This window comes from Rhamphochromis longiceps, linkage group LG14 (assembly GCF_057381845.1).
Source record: "Rhamphochromis longiceps isolate RC_006_pf linkage group LG14, R_longiceps_female_GT1.1, whole genome shotgun sequence".
In the NCBI taxonomy this organism is placed as follows: Eukaryota; Metazoa; Chordata; class Actinopteri; order Cichliformes; family Cichlidae; genus Rhamphochromis; species Rhamphochromis longiceps.
The window spans coordinates 9,953,057-9,974,274 of NC_140570.1; the positions used below are offsets into that span (position 1 = coordinate 9,953,057).

Sequence of the window (21,218 nt, forward strand, 5' to 3'; positions counted from 1 at the left end):
CTGCCTTACATCCACTCACAGCACCCAAAGGACACAACAAACACGTAATACCCCATCCTCGCCCTACCCCCATTTGGCCTGCAGGAGGATGGGGACTTGCAGGGGAGGTCAGAGGCCAGAGTTCAGACAGGGGTCAACAGGAAATGGTCGTTCTCCCTTAGCACGCAGGTCCTGACCTCAGCACTCCTCCACTTTTCGTTTCTCTTTGTCCCTTCACGCACTCGCTCCTCAGTCATGCTGGTCAGGACGGGCCCCTCACTTTTACTCTCTAATCCCCCCCACCCCCCCATGCAGCCCTGTATGCCTGGTAATCCCTTTTTTTTTTCACAACACTGTCATGCAAATAGTTCAGCAACTTTTGTTTCAGTATGATCTGTGAAAATGTACCATTATTTTTTATACTGGTTTTGAAACTGAGCTCTGCACCAAAGTAGATACTAAAGCCTACAGCAAACACACTGTCCATCACACTGTCACTGTTTAGTCAGACCAAAAGAAGGAGGGCACAAAAGTCAAAAAGGGATAACAGGAAGTTTTTCAGTGAGACATTTTATATAATTTTATATAAATGTCTCTCCCTGGTGAAGTCTCTCCAGGGGATGTGGATAACCAGGGGAATGAATGAATATGGTTTGTCTATGAAAAATAACATCTTGATGGTGCCGTATCTGACATTTAGCATATCACGGAGTGAAGGGCATGGTTTTAAATATTTGAGAACCTCCAGCATCAACATGGGAAAAGATGAAGAAATGCAAAGAAATGTCTCCTTACCACTGAAGTTTAAGCCTGAGGCCTTTACATTCTCAATCCATATAACCTAAGTGTGTAAACATGTATGTTTAAACAAGAAAAAGGCTGTAATATCAATATTCACTCCTCTGACCTTTGAAACAGATGATTGGTTTTCAAATGACACGCTGTTTTTATAATCTGTACAAAAAAACACACACACATTATCATTAATTTCCCCCCTCAGAAAATAATATTAATAATAATAACCAGAAATAATCACACCTGTCAGTGCACGGGACTTATTGACAGAAAATCTGCTGTAGCCCGTAGAGGTGTGTAGTTTGGCATTACAGTAGATTTGAGCCATACAGCGTCACAAATCAGATTTTTACTTTTATTTTCTTAATGCATTAAAGCTCACTTTGTGGGAAACATTTATTATTTATTTATTAAATTCACATAAGATCAAGCTATTCCGATTTTTATTGCAGCACTGGTGCAGTGTTGGCCCTTCATATACATATCACTACACTCCTTACATCTCCATCGTTTCAAGACTCATCTTCTTGAATTTGACGATTCAGGTTATTGAAGCAAAATGAACACGTGTGGAAATGTGCACACCTGTGTGCATAAATGTGCGTGTGTGTGTGCATAAACATTGCACAGTTCCATTTTAATATAAAGTCTGCGTGGTTGAGCAGGAGAGAGAGAAAGAGAGAGAGAGGAGGAGGGTTACTGTGGTGGTCATTAATCATTCAATTACACACCTGTCAGAGTTCAGACAAGTAGGAGAGATGGGGAGGGGGAGGGAGTAACAGAGAGAGGGGTAGAGAAAGAGAAAGGAATGGAGGAATGCGGGGGGGGGGGGGGGGGGACTGAATGACAAGGGAGAATGTAAAATCTCCACGAGGGTTAAAAAGAGAAAAGGAGAAAGTTTTATTGTGGGCGTGTGAATGAGCTGTGACAGAGGAAAGCTGTTGTACGGTGATGGTTAGTCAGAGGCTGCAGTAAAGACAAAGGACCCTCACGCGCATCATAGAGGGACAAGAGACATGTGAGGACAAGGAAGAGCACGGCAGTAAAGATGCTCTGCTGTTCAACGGGATTGCTTTGGTCAAAGTGAGACATTACAAGGTGCACTGTGGGAGTTATGAAAAGCAAAGGAGGGGGAAAGAAGTATATCGTTATTAATAATTCAATTCAATTTTATTTATACAGCACCAAATCGCAGCAACAGTCACCTCAAGGCGCTTTATACTGCAAGGTAGACAGAGCAAATCCCAACAATCATATGACCCCCTATGAGCGAGCACTTTGGCGACAGTGGGAAGGAAAAACTCCCCTTTTGACAGGAAGGAACCTCCAGCAGAACCAGACTCAGGGAGGGGCGGCCATCTGCTGCAACCAGCTGGGGTAAGACGGTGAATTATTTTTATTTACTGTCTGCACTCCCTGTCTATGTAATGTATCACATTAAATCAACTTACTGTACTACTATCGTGTTAATATAGTGAAGAAAAACTACAATATTTAACTGAGTAACTGAGTTACTAAGTAGTTGTGTGAAGTAATATTTAATGCAGATATTTGAGGGAACATTAATAAATCAAACTTTGTTTTCCCGTCCTTGTTTCTTTATATGTGAGCATGTGTGTGTGTGTGTGTGTGTGTGTGTGTGTGTTGCAGTTTCCGTGTTTAGCTGCAGTATCTCAAACGCCTCAGGCCACAGCCATCTGTGCCCCCTCCCACATCCCTGCCTTACGCTCTTCATTTCACACACACACACACACACACACACACACACACACACACACACACACACACACACACACACACACACCACCACCACCACCTCTGCCACTGCCATATATCTAATTTATGGCAGTGGTGAGTGAGTTACACACACTCATGTATGCATAATATATCACATATGTGAAAGGACTATGTGTGGGAGAATGACACGTACTGGCCATGTATGGTTTGGACCACAACTCTATCTTCAGCACTTCTTAAAATATCGCCCATGTGTGTACGTGTATGTATGCATGTGTGTGTGATATAGAGAATCACTACAAATGTGATTCAGTGTGTATCGCAGCATTTCTTGCTCTGTCCACCAACTATCACATACTGATAGTATGTGTAAAGAAAAAGTGTGTGTGCGTGTGTGTGTGTGTGTGTGTGTGTGTGTGTGTGTGTGTGTGTGTGTGTGTGTGTGTGTGTGTGTGTGTGTGTAAAGGCCCAGCTGTTTCTGGGCTTGCCATCCACATGCAGGCAGAATGCCAGATGTCTCATTAGGCAAATTTGATTGGCTCGGTCATTTAGAATGCAGCAATGAGAGGGTTCCATATGTGCATGTACATGGAGCTGTGTGTGTACATTTACATGAGAGGCCCTCTGCATAACTATTCACATGTGTACACGCTCAATGTATGTGCATTTATTAAGTATTGTGGTAACATTTGAATTTACAAGCTGTTAATTATATTATAACAACAAAAATAGCAATGTAATAGCATAAATGTATCATGAATCATAGGAAAATGTACAAGAACAATAGCTACAGACTGTAGATTAAATTACAATAATGAATTTAAATTCTACTTCAGTTCTTACAAGAATTCAACTGTCTTTTCCACCTTTTTTTTTTTGATTTAGCATTTTTATTAAGTTTTATTTATACAGCATCAATTCAAAGCACTTTATATTGTAAAGTTCCTACAATAACTGAAAGAAACCACAACCATCACATGACCCCCTATAAGCAAGCACTTGGCAACAGTGGGAAAGAAAAACTTCCTTTTAACAGGAACAAACCTGCAGGAGACTCGGGCTCAGGGAGGTGCAGCCATTAGCCGCAACCAGTTCGTGGTAAGGGGAACAAGAAGAGAGCAGAGGAAGACAGGATGAAAGGTAAACTATGGGAGAAAAAGCCAGAGTTTAATAATAACTAATGATTAAATACAGAGTGGTGTATAAACATAGAAAGCAAAAAAAGATGAGCGAAGAAGAAATCATGGGAAACCCCTAGGAGCCGAGGCCTCCTGAGCCGATGACTCCTTTTATTTTAATTTTTAACTGTGCTATTTTTCCACTAAGTCTACTTTAAGTGAGATGCTTCAGCCTTAATTTTTAGTTTATTAATAGCCACTTCTTAAAGTCTTAACCAATTGACAACCCCGAAGACTAAAAAATAGCTGATGTACCAAAAACTAGATTTTTGAATGACCACTTGAGGGTGGCTCCAAAAGTGAACCACAAACTGCCATGTGAAATGCCAAACTTTATACAGCAGATTTAATGTGTTTTCAGCTGTATGGGTTTCAGAAGCTGCATTTTAGAAGTAGACTGTAGAGGCTCTAACTTACTTACTTACTTACTTTAAATTGTGCGATATTAGGCCTGTGGCCACTTCCTGACTGGGCTCACCTCAACTTATTTAAGTCAATAAAGTCTTTGCACTTTTCAGTGCAACAGTTTAACAAATGAATTGACTTTAACAGCAGTGACGCAAATTTGGTAAATTTGGTTCTAGTATCTTATGTGTATACGTCTTAGCACTCACGAGCAGTTTCTGTGTAATGCATTAATCCTGTCTATGGATGCACCTTACAAACCAAGTTAGCATTAGCTGACAGCTTACCCCCAACCCCCCATGCCCAGTGCTGAACCGTCACCTGTCACTCTGTTTTTACAGGTGCTTTAACTTGACTTACACATTTAATGTCAATGACTAGCCTAACGTACCTCCTTTTGCAAGTATCTTTTCATTATCACTTCAACTGCAACTTTTACAGACATGCCATCTCCCTTACATATATGCAAATTTGGTTTTGACTCCTTCCTTTCAGTCTTGTAATTTCAGTTGTCATTTTCAGCTTTGTCTCATGACCAATGATTTATTCCTTACTTACCTGTTTGGTGCTATAGCTTCTGCTTCTGCTAAAGATTAAACTGTGCCAAAAGAGGCACACTATCACTAGTACTAGTAGTGGTAGCACAGTGATTTTAACTTATGTAACTTAGTTTAGTTTCAGCTTCCTCTTCAAGAAAGCTCCAAAGCCACCCACCAATCAAGGGGCTAAAAGCTGTTCATAACAGAGAAGGTTGAATGCTGCCCTCTAGTGGCCCAAACTGCAGATGAACTTTACTGTAGTGTAGAGATAAGTGATAATGGTGCTACTGTAATTGCTTTTTGTGGGGAGTCTGTGGATTTAAAGTGTTTGTGCATTACTGTGGAGACCAGAAACAACATAGCACATGCCTTTGCAGCAAAATGCTGTTAGAAAAGAGCCTGAGACAGAATTGAGAAAATCAAATGATTCAGTTTTATTTATTGATTAGTTTAATTTATTGCCACTTTAGGACGAAAGGAAAAGACATGCCCATAGCATTGTCAAAATGTTACTGTTAACACCATTTAACGCTATTAACAAAATTAATAAAGTTAGCAACAAGTCCAAGTAGATTTTAGCATTTCATCCTGGAGCAAGCTTCTGCAATGATAATAATAATAATAATAATAATAATAATAATAATAATAATAATAATAATAATAATAATAATAATAATAATAAACTCTACGAGCAACACAAAGTGGGACGGCATTTACCTGAAAATAGCCGTCTGTTGTAGGCGGTGCTAAAAAGAGCAGAATAAACTGTACAACCTAAGCAGACTTTTTTAGACCTTAATGACTTCACTCTTTTGGCAGGCTACTGCTTTAATATGACCACATTTAAAAATGTCGAATGATACAAGTTTAAATTAATCAGCATGAAGGATTCCAACCCAGGGCACAGCTTACAAAATGCAACCGCTTCCTGGTCAGGGGGGTTTAGGAAATGTGATAAAGCAACTGTATCAAATACATCGCTTATGTTTAATATATACTGTTAATTGATCAATGTGATCAATTACTAGATCTATGTCACACATTTACACTGATGATGGTGGCCAAATAAGCTCCCATTAAGCAAGTCTCTAGTAACAAGTGTTGTCTTTACAGCTCACTTATGACATTGAACTTGTTGTCATTTAGACCAGTGCTTTGAATCTTTTTGGAGTGTGACAAGAGAGCGGTATCCATGTGTGACACCCCTTGTTACACTTTAGAAGAAAACAGCTCAAATTTAAGAAATGTCACTTTAGTATCTCATTCATCCTCTCAACTTGTGACCCTCCAGCTTTATAATGAGACCCAAGAGGAGCCCCAATCCTCAGGCTGAGTCAGGCACACATTCACCTTAACTGACACCATGGTATTAGTGACACATGCTAAAAGGTTAATTTACCTCTTTGCAAGAATTTCAACAGGTGTGAAATAGCTTTGACCAGTAAGAACATTTTGAGGGTCTTTGACCTTCTCCTGATGACGTGCATCTCATTATAATGCTCTGTGGTCCTCCTCTTTTCCTTCACCAGAAGTCTGGCTATCTTCCTGTTTGCTTGCTGTTTCCTCTTCCTGTGTCACAGGTTGAGAGTCTGAAGTTGGACTAGTAGGCTGTGATTGGTCATTGGCTCCTTGTTCCCTCCCTGTCTCCTCGCTCAGTGTCTGCAGAGCCTCTGTGTTGCGTTCTTTCTGTTCTTGTGACCCCTCCATACTAACAGATGCATTTTCATTTTTGCTTTCATCCTTACTCCCGTCCCGACAAACCTGCCTCCGAATAGTCCGTCTGTGCTTGCTGCGACGCGACTGGTTACAGTGCAGTGTGCGTCTGCGATGCCACTGATTGAGAGACTGTTGGGCTTCCACACTGAGCTGACGGGCAGCCAGTCGTGGGCGGAAACTGCTGATGTAGTAGAGAGAGGCATATAGAGTTGTAAGGTAGTAGCCACCTGTTGATATGGGGATATAGAAAAAGGTGACATTGAGTGAGACAACCTATAAGCAGGGGGGAAACTACAAAACTACAACTACAAAGTGTCATCATAAAGTTCCACACATGTAGGGGGACTGATTAAACCCAAAGCTTAGCCCTTGGGAGTACACTAAATGCTCATATTTGTTTGTTCTTTGCGCTGTGTGACATCCCAGGCATACAGCTCTGAGGCTGCGAGAACAGAAACACCATCCACTTGCTGTTTCCTGTGTGCGAGGGGCAGCCAATCAAAAGAAAGATCACTAAAACAAAGGGGAGCTAAAACTGTTTTTTTCAGACAGCTGAAAAACTAAAGGGCTGCACCAAGGACAAAATTAAGAAAACGTAAGGATTATTTTAAGTATGCAATGCCATATTAGTAGTGCAAGAATAAAATTATAAGGGTAAGGCCCTCTATAGTCTATAGTCATCTTTAGACTTTAAAAGGCCATACTTTTTAAATTCATGTACATCCAATCATGTGCAGTCAGGATCTTGGAGGACTACACAAGAGCCACTCCTCCATCAAAATTTAAACCGGTATGCAGATGAACACATTTGCAGGACTATAAAAAAGGCTTCACTTAAAAGAATAAGCCCTTAGTCACGTGGGCCTGGAGACCAGTGAGCAGCCATCATTAGGGAAAAATGTGCAAAGCCATTACTAGCAGATTGTTAGAGTTCCATGAAAAATGCGGACCTGTGTGCAAACATTTGCTGTTCACTCCCTGAGTAAACACATTTTAGCCCAGTTTCTTACTTTGCACAGTTTATTTACATTTATCGAGGAGTAAACACACATGTAAACTACTGGTGACTGCAGCAATCTGCTAGCCACCAAAGCAATCCCTTTGACCAATTCATCCTAGCAACTTCCAGCATCCACTCACAACCAGTCGGGGAATACACACTTTCCTCTCACATCTGATGATTTCCAGATAGTTGTTGACCAGGCAAACATAGGCATTACTGTCAGAGTGTGTTAGCAAGTCACTTACTAAGTTTCTGAGTAAAGTCAGAAAAACTTCTATTTAGTTTCAAACATGATTTACTCAAATGGAGCATCACACTTCCTCTACATTGTCCTTGAATTATAACTGGCTTACCCTCTCCTTGTAGCTGTGTGGGATCCAGCAGTTCCATCATGTAATCTGTGTCTACCTGCAAGGTGACCAGGTTGCTACGGAGCAGCACCCACGTCAGGCAGGGCAGGAAATCATCTGCTCCATACACTTTACCTGCTGTGAGGAGAACATGACTTTAAGTGGATATAGCAACCAAGCGACTCAAAGTAGAAGAGTGGTATTTACGAAACACTGCCAGGCTACCTGAGCTAGCATTGGCACTCATGCTGTGATAGATGCTCTTGCAGACTTTGAGCATGATCTCCACTTTCTTGTTTGGAGAGTAGACATCGTGCATATTATTCCATTTCTGCTGGATACGATCAAGCGTGACGGAGTCAGGAACTCCAACTCCTGCTGAACCTCCTAGTTCAGTCACCTCGTTCTTTTCCAGCAAGCGCAGGTTGCTCTGGAGACGCTCGAAGGTGCCATCATTGGTTCGGGAGGTTTCTATGCAGGAGTAGAGGTGGCTGGAGACAGGCTTCAGAGCCACTTTGTGGATGGAGAGCTCCACCAGGGTGTCTACACCAGGATCAAAAGATAGCAGAGGGATAATTATTGGAGCACTAAGCGTTCAACCACAAGGTTTTAAGAATGCAAAATATATATTCTGTCATTTATGCTGACAACAAAAACCTAAAATCATTTCTGTGTTATGTCACAGCCCACTCACCAATCTCTGAGTCGTTTAAGTCAGTTATGCTTTCCAGTAACATCTGGATTTCTGCATATTCCAGCAGTGTCTCCCTCAGTGATGTGAGTGATAATCTCACTTCCTGTAAGAACTCCGACCCTGTGACACCGCTAGAATCAGTCCCTCTCTTCGATGTCATCTCCACAAATCCCTTCACAGCCTCTGCAAATGCAGCACCTTTCTTCTCACTCAGCTCTTGCACACGATTGGACAGTCTTTTTCTCTGGCTTACCAGCCCACCCAGCGCCTGGCCCACGGCAGAAAGGCGATGTAGGACCTTATCAGCCAAACGGTGTGCTGAAGCGTGGTGATGTGACGAGCTTAGCATCTGGGGCTCCATCTCTTCCTCTATGCTGCTGATTGAAAGCGAGTCAAGCTCGAGTGATGGAGGCTGGAGCAAGGAAGAAGGCCTGGGTGGAGGCAGCCAGACGCCATCCTCAATCCAGGACACCCTGTGAGGAGACTGAGGCACGGGGCTGCTGTGGCGCTGCAACTCAGGTGTTCCATTTCTGGGGGTGGAGGAAGTGGATGAAGGTAGGCTCCCCGTGCTCACCCTCTGAGGCTGGGCGATTACTAAATCCCGACTGGGCCGCCGGAGGACCACCCCTGCTGGTGTTTGCTCAGTTGGTGCAGAATCAGCGGAACAGGCTCTGATTAAACCTGAATAACATCACAGTTTTTTGCAATGAATTTAACTGATCCCACTTACTGATATCACAAGTGACATAAACAGAAAGACAGGACTGGCATTTTAACTATTTCTGAAATATGATGTACCTCTGACAGTCTCAAAAACAACCATAGGAATTAGTTTTGTCCACTTGCTACGCAGGGCTAACTTGTCAGAGCTAGCAATTAACAGTGTGGTCAAGCCATGTGCAAGTGTGGAGCAAGACGACAGAACAGCTGACAATGATTAAAGTATTTTAATAAGTGCTAACCCACATGAATGCTTTTTGTGGTGATATTTCCATTTAGTTTTAAAAGCTCGCACAAAGCCACTTCCTGTTTGCACCAGACACAGTGGATTTTTTTCTCCCCCTGACCTGCAGGAACAGCATACTCTCTGTGGCCCAGGACTTCCTGATTTAGAAACTCCTGTGTTTTTGCCTCTCACACACTTCAGCAGAACTGACCAGGACTGCATGTACAAAATGTATGGAAAACACAGTTACGAGTTTATTGGTAGGCTTATTTTTTATAAAGGGAAGAAAAGGTTTTTAGGGGTTTAAACAGTGCAAGGAGAGGAACTTTAAGTTCAAAGCATCTCCTGATCTGGATAGATAGAAGCATTGTTTTCCAAAACTGTGAGGGGAAATGAAACTACACTGTCTAACATTGCTGTTCAGAACTGAGGAAGCTTTTTTTTATATTGGGTGAAATCTGAAGTTGGTGCACTGACCTGAGCTCTCTGTATTGGGAGCAGGGGTTTCTTGCTCCAAAGAGATGGCTCGTTTACTTTGTAACCCTGCGCCTGCCCATTGCCGGGTGGTGCTGAGGCGTCTGAAATTTGACGGCTGTGCGGCAGCTGGCCTGTGGGTCAGCCACTCGTCTCCGTGTTCACGGAGGTAGAGGGGATTGATGATACACAGGGCCCCGTTTGTGGACGTCAGCTAGTGAAAAAAAACACATACATACAGTGTTAACAGGATAGAACGCAACATTGGTTACATAATAGACACATATAACCACTTTAGAAAGTTAAATTATTCTTAATTTAAATATTCTTGTGGGCACCTGAACATTATTTTGGAGTGGTGCTTCTGGTTGCATGATGAATGTTCTGTTTCTGAGACAATTACCAGGCTATTGATTTACCCACTGAAGGAAGTAAAGACACCATTTCCCCTTAAGTCCCTCCCCCTCCCTCACAAAAATCTACACACACGTAGATAAGCAACATACCTGTATGGAGCACATCATGCTGCTTGGTTCCCTTTGGGACATTTGATCAGTCTGTTGATCAGGCGGTGTGGAAAGCCAAGTTTCTGCAACAGAGATATCAGTGAAATTAGCTGACAAGGCTCCTCAACACAGTTTTGTATTGTTTTGTTGAAGATTATGAAAGGCAAAAGCTCAGGAAGGCCCGGACGCACTAGGTTCAAGCTGTGAAAGACGCTCTTTTTTTGTGTCTGTTACACTGTAGATCCAGCGAGGAATGTGGAGACAAACATCCAGCACATCCCTGAAACACAGAGGGAGAGAGATCCAAGAGATAAACAGACAGGATTTGGTTAAACACAGGTTCGAACAGTCTTTCACAATGTCCACAGTTCCACCAATAACCAAGCATGGAGAGTTTTTTATGTAGCTGAGACAGGAGATTCTTACCTGGTCAGAGAGTAGAAGAGCACCAGCTGAGTCAAGTCAGAGAAAGACAGATGAGACTCAGACAGTTGGAAAACTGTCAGAGAGAAACAGAAAGAGTGGGCAGCTTTAGTCTCATTCTGAAATGCTCTGGTGAAAAATACTTTCCTGGAAATGCACCAAAGTTTATACCAGAAAAAAACTAAAAGGGAACTTAAGATAAGCCAGCGTTAGGGTTTCACATATTTCCACAGTAGCTTTACAGCTTGATTATTTCCTGGCAGTGTGTGGTTTATAAAGCCTGAAGAGGGTGTTGCAGGCTAGAGGAGTCAGATGACCCTTTAGTGTTTGATTTTTTTTTATCTTTTAGATACATCATGTAGATCAGTAAGTGGAAAAGTTTGGTAAATAAATAGAATAGGACCAGAGTTTTATGTTTTAATCTGCATCAATCTACAATAACTGCCATGTCTGCAGGTACACAAACCTGAGAAGAGAAAGTGCAACCATGACGTTACTAGGTTATTTTCTATTTATCGGTTCAGTTTGACATGTTTGACAGAAGTACTGACTCATAAACCACTAAAAATGACGCAGGGAAATTGGTAGCTTGGTCAAACAGACACACACACAAGCACAAGCACATACATGCACGCCCGAGCGCACACACACACACACACGCACAGATGTTTGCATGTGGCGGGATCCTACCTGCTCCTGTGCATTTGATATTATAATCAAAGACTTCCTCATTCTGCGCTCCGGCAGACACACACAGCAGGCTTGGCTGAGACGTCACAGAGTCCCGCACAACCAGGAAACTCTGCAGGGAAACACACGTGTGACTCATTTAAAGATTTCAACTGTCACAGAAACCTGTTAAGCAGGAGAACGTTTACTTTTAACCCTCTCAGGCTCAAATTAAACTTTTTGTTGCTAATGCACAACCAAGTCCTGCAGTGGTACTTCTGAGTAAAAAAAACTCATAAAATATGTATGTGGGGTAATCAGGTTGTTAGTTTTTAACTGTTGCAAATCGGCAACGCCTGCCTCGAGAGGGTTAAATGTTCACGCTGGCAGGCTACAAGGCGTGGCCAGATGGTAAGCAGGCAGCAGTAAGAGAACAACTGAGTGATGGATGGACACAGAGAGAAAAAAAACTATTTTAGCGTGTGGTTTACAAAGAAATGTGTCAGAATTTCTGTGACAAGAGTCAATTGATTTGATCTCGACGTGACAGAGCGTCATGCACACTGCAAATGTCTAAGGGCTCATGCATTAAGTGCTGATAAGTGTTTGTTTGCCCACTCAGAGATGCTGATATGAATCTGTAGATGATGGTTAACTCTGAGTGACGAACCAGTGTGGCTTAGGACCGCTCACATCACATGATTTTCTTTAACCATGTTCTATTCTTCATGTTTTATTTTGCGCATGCATCAAAACTAAAACCTGAAACTGAGCCCCACAACACTGTTAGTGCGCAAATCCATCTTCATTAAAACCAATCAAATCCTATACAAGAAAACCTTGAAAACCGAGGGTTTCAAAGAGTGGCCCACAGGCCGGTGGCAGGACTCGTTCATATTTCATGCAGCCCTTGAGTCTGACAAGAAGAGAGAGCTCTCTACTGTGCATTTTATTCACTCACAGTTCACACCACATGTGTGATACAGCAGCACACACCACGACCCCAAAGATGTTGTTTCTTTTCTAGCTTCTGTTTTAGCCATCAGAGCCGACTAAACTGTCTTAACTCATGGTGGAAAAACTATAAACCAGTACAAGAGTGGACTAAAGTAAATAAACACAAATGCTAACACAAAATGCCACCATCTTCCGAACAACCATAATCATAACGATAACTAAAAGAGTTTTACGTGTGTAGTTTCCTGCCCAGCTTTCAACCATGTGCTGACTCCTTAAACTGGCACTCAGGGATACCTGCAGCAAAGAAATATGTCGTGCAGAAATAGACTGTAAGTTCAGGGTAATTTATTACTGTAGAAGTACAGGGTTATTATACAGTAATAGGGATTATTAACAAGTAGAGATCATTTATGACAGTCTTCTCCGGTGTGGCATCCTATTAAATTCACCTGAAGACCGTGCAATGCTCAGAGAAACTGCAGAAAACCCAAGAGCTACATCTAATACCGACACTTCAGTTAGCACTAAATGATACAGTACGATTATAAAAGGACTGAATGGCTTGTATGGAACAGTTGCCAGGAGAAACCAGAGCTTAATTTTGCAAAGTTGGATGTGAACAAACCACAAGACTTCTGGAACAATGTTCTCTGGACAGATGAGACCAAAGTGAAGGTGATTGGCCGTAATGCACATCGCCACGTTTGGCAAAAACCAAACACAGCTTTTTTAGTACAGAAACCTCATACCAGCTGTCAGGCACGCTGGAGGAAGGGTGATGATTCGGGCTTGAGAACTGGATACTTTGCATTACTGAACTCCTCTGCAAGTATTTTAGAGTCAAATGTGAGGCCATCTGTCTGACAACTAAAGCTTGACCCAGAGTGGGTCATGCAACAGGACAATGATCCCAAACACAGCAGTGAATCTATGACAGAATGGCTGAAAAAGAAGAAAATGAAGGCATCGGAATGGCCCAGTCAAACTGCCCACTCTCTGTGTGACTTTATTAGTTTGAAGAAATACTTCTGCTAAAGGTGGGTTTACAAGCTAATGAATCAGAGGATGTACTTTCTACTTGATGTTATAGAGCTGATAAACAATGACAGTATGACATTTGTTGTCGTTCATGTGAGGTTGCATTTGAATAATTTGAAGACCTTCTAAAGAGCAGATGATCTTTATATGTGCTGACATGCAAAACCTTAGCAGTGAAAGTGGCTGCACTTTCTTTTTCGCATTACTGTGAATAGGGTCTTGCAGTTAGGGCATTTATTTTTAGGTTCTTACTCTCAGATCATATCAAACTCATTCTGTCTTTAAACGTGCCTTGTGACTAGCTTTTGTAAAGGCCTCATTGAATCAGGCACTGCTGTAACTCGAGCGGGCTAACGTGATTCATGTATTTTAACTTAGATGGCATAAAAATGTACAAGAAACAGGATCAGTTACAGTCAGTGATGAGGCTAAAACGTTGTACTGCTGACTCTAGCCTCGTCAGTGATGGTAAAAGACTAATCTTGTTCCTGGTATTTGTCCACTTTAGAAAAAAATGTGAAGTGTTTCTGTTTCTGGTGTGAATATCTCAAGAGGCCCTTTCACTTCTTCATGTCTCCTTTTATACACAGAGCTTTGCTTTGTCTGCACAGAGACTTGCATCGATCACGACACCTTTTTTGGAAGCAAAGACAATAAAACGGCCAGTTGAGACACAATTAACTTGAGTAAAGCAAAACGCATGTAATCCCAGGCAACGGCTCTGTCAAGTAGTTACATCATCACAGCCAAATTCAAAGGTGCTCTTTAGACCAGCACACATTTACAAACATGTACAGAGGAAGTGGTTTTCAGGCTCTGTGTGTACAAAAATAAAGACTGACAAGCTTACTTGAAGTCACCAAACTCTGAGCACAGAAACACACCGAAAGACAGCAAAAACGGCGGCAATTAGGAAAAATATATCTTCCACTGATTCATAACAGCCATCTTACTGTTTGCCATTCATAAAAACAAGAAGAAATGAGTCAATCAACCCTCCCTTCCAACATCTGATTGAACAAAAGTCGACTACAACCTCCACAGCATTCTGCTTATCACATTATGCCAGTAAACTTGTCTCTTAACACTTAATACAAAACAAAAAAAGCACACTCCTCCTCCATAGCACATTTGTCACGGTTCAACGACTTGTTGCTGCCAGTCAGAGTTTTGCATTTCAGTGTAATTGTCTCCATGTCATGCTTTATAATAACCGAGAACAATGAATACGTAAAGCATCATACGTTGTTACTTTGTTACTTACATTCCCTGCGAGTGCAGCAGCCAAACCCACCATGAAATGTCATTTCCCTGACATGAACTCGCTTTTATTCAGCACTACTTCTGCATTTAAAACAGTTCGTTGTGTTATCAGACCTCAAATAGAAAAAAAAGAAGGAACTACATTTAAGTGACGAGTGCATGTCAACATTCAGACCCACAAAAAACACTTGGTTGCTAGAGAAAATTTAAATGATGCCCGCGACTTCGAGCTTGGGAACGCAAAAAGCAGCGAAACTGGGAGAGGAAGCAGAAGAGAGGACACACTGGGAAGTGGGAGACACTGGCGGGAAACTGAGAAAAAAATAAAGAACTAAGATTTCTTTTTTTAAAAATAGTCTAAAAGTAAATGCAAAGTAAGTAAGTCATTAAATGTAAAGTTGTTTTATTGCATAAGAGTTGTCAAAATTGAATCGACTGAGTAGCAGTTGATTAAACTGGTCAAATTCTAATAAAATATGACTATCAAGTGGGCTGTTATAGCAAATGCCGTAATGGTCCAATTGGGAAAGTGAATCTGTTGGGCGTTTTTTGGCCGTCGGACAACGATTCTGATCGCCACACTGCCAAATAGGACAAGGGGAAAGAAAAAAAACTGAGTAGCAGGCAATGACTAAGATCAAGGACGTGTGAGGAAACAGAGTCATTATTTAGTGTTAGTGGGAAGCTTTACAGGGAGATCCTTGAATGATTTGATCAATCATCTGGACTTCATTTGACACACACTGGACGCTTGATGTCACATAATAACAGCGAGAGTCATTCAGTGATGTCTGCTCCTACCCCAGCAGGTGTCCCACAGATAGCAGCGTGAGCCCCCTCTCTGTCCCAGGCTCCCCCAGGGCACCAGGCCTCCTGGCAGCCTTTCAGCTGATCCAGCAGTGACAGTTTCCTCCTGCTGCTCCTCCATGGGATGGCTGTTGTCCCATTAACTGAACTGTGAACAGCCCTGGACACAAACACATTGACATATTTTTGTCTACATCTATGGACATCAGCTGTAGATAAAACAGAAGGTCCATTCAGTAAAAAAGACAATCTGGGTAGTTAACAGTGCATAATTCAGCAAAAAAAAGTATACAAAACTAAGAAAGTTTCCTCTAAGATTTGGCTTCTGGGACAATCATTTTTAATAACTAGACATCAAACTCAAGACAATGTTAGACAGAGAATTAAACACAAGCACATTAGTGGTATAGAAATAGCTGATACTCACATGTGTCAGGCTGGCTCGGTTAGTTGGCGTATCTTCCCTCCTTTACACTGTTAGCAGTTTCTACACATATTGCAATCTTCCCACTCTTGAACTCTTTCTTTCTGCGCAGTGCAAAGTGTTGCTTAAGAGTTCAGAATAGCTGAAATAGGAAGCTGTCATCTTTCTCACTAACACGTCGTCAAAAGGTTTCGCGGCAAAATTTTCTTAAGTTTCTCAAATTCAGGTATTTGATGTACGGCTCTCATGCTCGCCTGCTTCTGCCTCCTGCTCACGCTGGCATTTAATGTAGTTTCAATTTTCATGTGAATGTTCACGACACCTTCTTCACCCTTCCCTCCCCCCTCCAAGTCTGCCTGTGGTTAACCCAGCTCTGACTACAGCGTGGAGAGAGAGAAAACACTGCATGTTCTCTAAAGAGCTATGTGCCTATTTTCTGACTCTCTCTGCAGCACCTTTCTTCTGATCTGATTCTGAACTGTAAAACCATCAAAGCTAAGAACAGCCAATGGTCTGAGAATGCTTCACCATGTCTTCATCTCTGTGACAATTATAGACAAACATCATCTGATTAAAGTAAGATCACACGGATGGTTTTACTTTTCATGTGTGAGAACTCGCTCACAGCGGAGGATGGACAAAGTCATTGAGATTCAGTTCCAACAACTGGTGAGAAATGCTGAGTGTGGGAAGAGTAAATGGATAAATAAATAAAAGCATGCACAGTGAAATTATTGAAAAAGTCTGAAAGATTGATTAGTGATATAAACGGTTTTTTTGGGGGGGTTTTTAAAGACCAGATTATAACAAATATACAATAAGAAAAATGTACACAAATGAATTTAAAGCTACTCTACTTCTTGTCAGAGTGCGGCCTTTAAAGCCTGATTTTCTTGGAGTTCCTGGGCTGGCTGATCCCTCTGGATCCACCCCTGGATGAAGTTTCACCTGGTTTCCTCCTTCCTACCTGTTTAAGATTATTAATCATTATTATATCTGCGCCAATTCTTTGCCAGGTCGTCATTGCCAATATGGTGAACTTTAGGTCACTTTTGTAACTATTATTGTTGTTTATGATCATCTGTCTGTAGTAATCCTGTCTCTCTCCCTGCTCCCAGCTCTCTTGGAAATCTTGCCTCCTTGGAAACACACTTGTCAGCTGCCTGTGGAAACCTCCAGCTCATCACCCACTCTCTGTAACGTGTGAAGAAGAAGGAGGACTCACCTGATCACCAGCCTGCCCACCCTCTGCCTGTTGCTAGCTTTTGGCTTGCCACCTGCCACCCACAGACGCCCTCCATGACTCCATTCATGTACAGTACAAGTGTTGTAGCTACATTTACATTTTACAAATTCTCTGTCAATACTATGCCTCTTCTGAACTGCTGTTAACTCTGTATTTCCTCTCTGGCAGAGCTCCTCTCCACTAGTTCTTCACAGTGATCACAACAAGAGCGCAACAAGCTACCCTAAAACAATCCAATGGTAAAAGCAATACACCTGCAAATATCAGGTGAAGGATAAAATGCTGTACAAAAATTACCGACGTGTCTGAATGTTCCACCGCAGCTACGGGACGCTGTTCTGTGGGTAGACGAGCGATAAGGAACGCTGTGTTCAGAGGAAGATAGCACAGCACACCAACATGAAAACCTCACTCTAGCTGCGAAGCACGGTGGAGGGAGCATCATGGTTTGTGGCTGCTTTGTTGCCCCAGGTTGATGGAAATCGTGCATTCATCGAGGCAACAATGAATTTTAATTGCATTAAGAATTCTTCAGAAGAATGTGAACAAAGTATGAAGCTGTGGAGAGTTTTGGTGACAATAACCCAAAGCATGAAAAGTGGACCAACCACAGTATGGCTGATAAAGAAAAAAAGTGTTTTGGCATTTCCAGCACAGACCTGACCTCAGCCCAGCGTTTCTCAAAGTTTGTCTGGCGTGCCCTACTTTAGACACTGAAAATAGTTCACTCGCCACACACACTAACCCCACAGTATTTTATAAACCATTATCAATTAAATTAAATTCCAAAACGTTGATTTTGTTCATTTGGTACGTCCAGATCAACAGAATCTTTTGGGATTTCCTTACCTGAATGATTGAGTATACATTTGTGGTTAATATTTCCTCTTCACCTCTTTGTGGGTCACATAAGCATCTACAAGACACATCCGATGGAGGTTTTGCTGCTAAAGGAGGTGCAAGTAAGCAAACCTAGTGTAGTTTACTCACTTTTGCCAGCCTGTTACGTGAGTGATTATATAACATGTTCAAGATCTGAATGGATTAATTTAGTCACTTTGTCCATATTTGCACCTTACGGCTAATTGCATTTTAAATAACCAGTGTATAAATACTGGTAATTCAAAATCAGTTGCACTTTTTCTTGCAACTTTATTTAGAAAAATAGAAGTATTGGAAGTAAAGACTGGGCTGAACATGTCTGAGGCTATTTTCTGTCATGGTACCTCATCTCAGCCTTACGAAGAAACCACAGACTGAGGTGTTGCTGTTTGGTCACCATTTCCGTGGCAAGCAGACTTCTAGTTTTAGTTTTAGAAGCAGCATTGCATATCCTGCCAACACCATGACACTGTAACCATCAGTTTAAAACCAGGTTAAAACTTCCTCCCCATTGTCGATGTTGCTTAGTTTGTAAAAAACTACAGAACCAGAGATTATGCACATTCTGATACTTTCAGATCAATGCATGCAATCATAAATAAAAGCGACTTTGGGAGATCCTTGATGTTTATCTACTGCTGTCATCGGGTCTGAAATGGGTCATGCAAAAGTATTTTGTTCTTATTGAATGCTTGCATGTTAACACATCTACAAGGCTAAAAATAAACTGCACACGTTAGCTTGTGTTAGTATTCACCTGAAAATACCAGTGTGCAAAGTAAAGCCTTGAAAGCACGGTAGCAGAATTTCATTCAGTTTACATCATAACAAACTATATCTGGCAATACATTGGGGTAATTTAATGTGCACTGACATGAGGCCACCTTAAAAATAGACCTATAATGATAATTTCCAGTTCCATATTTTATTCTCAGACTCTAAAAAAGGTTTCCATGAATCTTTATTAATCTTACAACCGTATGCAAATGTTTAAGTATTATTTAACCTGGTCATGCTTTGGGCAAATTCATATACTTAATGAAAAATTGGTATGAATGATTTCTTTCACTTTAATATGCACCCATATAGTAAATTAACTTTCATTATATTGCATATTTACGTGCCTTTGCGATTTACCTGTATGACAGTACATGACAACAACATACACTTGACAAAAATGCGGGGGCATTAAGAGACAATTTTTCAGGCTTGAGTTAAATGTGTTAAGTATATTTATACAGCATTATGAAGCATAGAGGTAGCTTCCGGCTCAAAAACATGAAGGTGTGGAAGTGACTTAAACCTGCGTCCCATCTGAAGGCCACTCGATAGCAACAGCTGTGGTTGCAAAAAGACTTTCAGTCCTGTAGAGGTGTGTGGTAAAACAGCGTTCTGACTTGACCTCTGTGAACACTTTATTGGTGAGTTTATGGGCTCAGTCGCTTGTTTTGTTGTCTTTGTCATACATTATTTAAAAATGTAGAATTATCTATGATCATAACATGGTAGCTACAGTCACCTTGTGTACTGTCTATGGCAGGGGTGTCAGATATTACGCCCTAAGCTGAAACATAAGACTTACACTTTTCATAGGTTTTACATCTTTGCCTCTTAGTGAAGAGGTCCCCCAGGACCATTCACACTACACCAATGTAGTTAACTACTATAGAAATTTGTTTTATTATTACAGGACAGTCTGGGCAATTATATATTAAGATATTCCAGGGATTAAATATGCCATTACACTTCTTTACACCGAGACTATTTTGAAGCATGACAAAATTAGGCACATGAGGCAGACTGTATCTTACCACGTTACCTAGGTTACTCTGTGTGGTGTATTTGGTGTAAATATAGTGTTTCTGAGCTCTCCTGTAAAATCTGTTTCCTTCTAATTAATCTAAGTTCATTCATTTGCTATAATGAAATGCCTGCAGAGCCTGCGAGAAGTTGGAAAATGTTGAAAAATAACAGCCTTTTTGGGGAAAACAGCATTCATTCTTATGCAGATTTATGCAGGTAGATGCTCCAAAAAACAATCTACACCATATGGGGTAGACTGAGGCTGCAGGGCTAAAGCGATATTTTCCTGTGTGACAAGGGCAGCAGTGGAGAGAGAGAAACCTCAAGGCCCTGGAAGGATGCTGTCATCAGGATGAAGTTTAGGAGATCCATTACACTGAGGTGTGATACATTGTTATAGCAGAACACATAATAATAATAATAATGGATACTTTATTGATCCCCATGGGGAAATTACTTGTTTTTCTCTGCATTTGACCCATTCACTCAGTGAAGCAGTGGGCAGCCCACTAAGCAGGCGCCCGGGGAGCAGTGTGTAGGGACGGTACCTTGCTCAGGGGTACCTCAGGGTAGCCGTTAAGTGGATTCGAACCGCCGACCTTCCGATCATGGGGCGACCACTTTACCTACTGAGCTATATATATATATATATATATATATATATATAAAAAAAATAAAATAAAATAAAGAAACAATATTAGCATTGATTGGTCTCATTGGTACCGGCGTACAAAGTTAAGCCACAAACATTCGCGACAGAAAGAGTCGTTCTAAAAATCTCACTTAATTCAAGAGTGCCACGGTAACGATTTAGGAATCACAGCAACTCAGGTATGAAGTATACAAAGCGGTGTTGCCGAGGTGAGGTGATGGTGTGTAAAAGTCACCAAGACCCAACATCTGCAGACCCCCCCTGGCTTTAACGTAAGCAGGAGCGTCATGGCAGTGGTTTCTGAGCAGCTCCTGTAGGTGTGTTGTGCATGTGGTCCTATACTTTGTCCATGTAGCATACATAACCACAGTGTAACCAACTCCTCTATGAAAGACTTAACAGAAGTGAAAATGATCAGCTTTGAAAAGGTAAAATTTATTGCAGGGGGTTGCACTGGTTCCTGTGACATTGTACAGATGTTAATGTTATTGCATCCACCCGAGTATTTTTAAACCCACAAATCAATTCATGATCACACAAGTTTACAATAAAACCAGATCTTCTCATGTCCCCCATGCCCCAAATCAACTTAGGTGTAGACTTTCTTTTGCATTTTTTACATTGCTTTTTTTTTTTTTTTAAACATCATTAAAAAAAATTAAACACGAGAGGAACATGAAAAACACGGTAAATTACAAATTGAGACATTTTAGAAGAGCCATGTGCCCA

General features: G+C 41.4%; 1 protein-coding gene and 1 long non-coding RNA gene across 3 annotated transcripts; one reads left to right on the forward strand and one right to left on the reverse strand.

Annotated features, from left to right (window-relative positions):
- The first annotated feature begins 1,706 nt into the window (after window positions 1-1,706).
- On the forward strand, window positions 1,707-20,146 carry LOC146653574 (uncharacterized). 2 transcript variants are annotated; one of them, XR_014907389.1, is made up of 4 exons: window positions 1,707-1,857; window positions 1,957-2,151; window positions 17,025-17,219; window positions 17,321-20,146. It is a non-coding gene; the product is annotated as an uncharacterized LOC146653574 (long non-coding RNA). The 2 variants fall into 2 exon arrangements; XR_014907388.1 differs by having other exon boundaries at window positions 1,707-2,151.
- Window positions 5,112-16,445, reverse strand: rinl (Ras and Rab interactor-like). The gene is made up of 11 exons (XM_085381113.1): window positions 15,910-16,445; window positions 15,477-15,642; window positions 11,436-11,547; window positions 10,749-10,821; window positions 10,514-10,602; window positions 10,323-10,405; window positions 9,820-10,030; window positions 8,397-9,077; window positions 7,928-8,245; window positions 7,706-7,840; window positions 5,112-6,576 (listed from the first exon to the last, which is right to left on the reverse strand). Coding segments are annotated over exons 1-11 (2,322 nt in total). The 5' UTR covers window positions 15,912-16,445; the 3' UTR covers window positions 5,112-6,124.
- Window positions 20,147-21,218: the final 1,072 nt, after the last annotated feature.

Bases quoted from the DNA above. Each gene is read 5' to 3' on its own strand.
- rinl (XM_085381113.1), bottom strand. The intron at 11,548-15,476 runs GTAGGAGCAGAC...GTTTCCCTGCAG, and splicing joins TCTGTGGGACACCTGCTGGG to AGTTTCCTGGTTGTGCGGGA. The intron at 10,031-10,322 runs GTATGTTGCTTA...TTTTTTCACTAG, and splicing joins GCATGATGTGCTCCATACAG to CTGACGTCCACAAACGGGGC.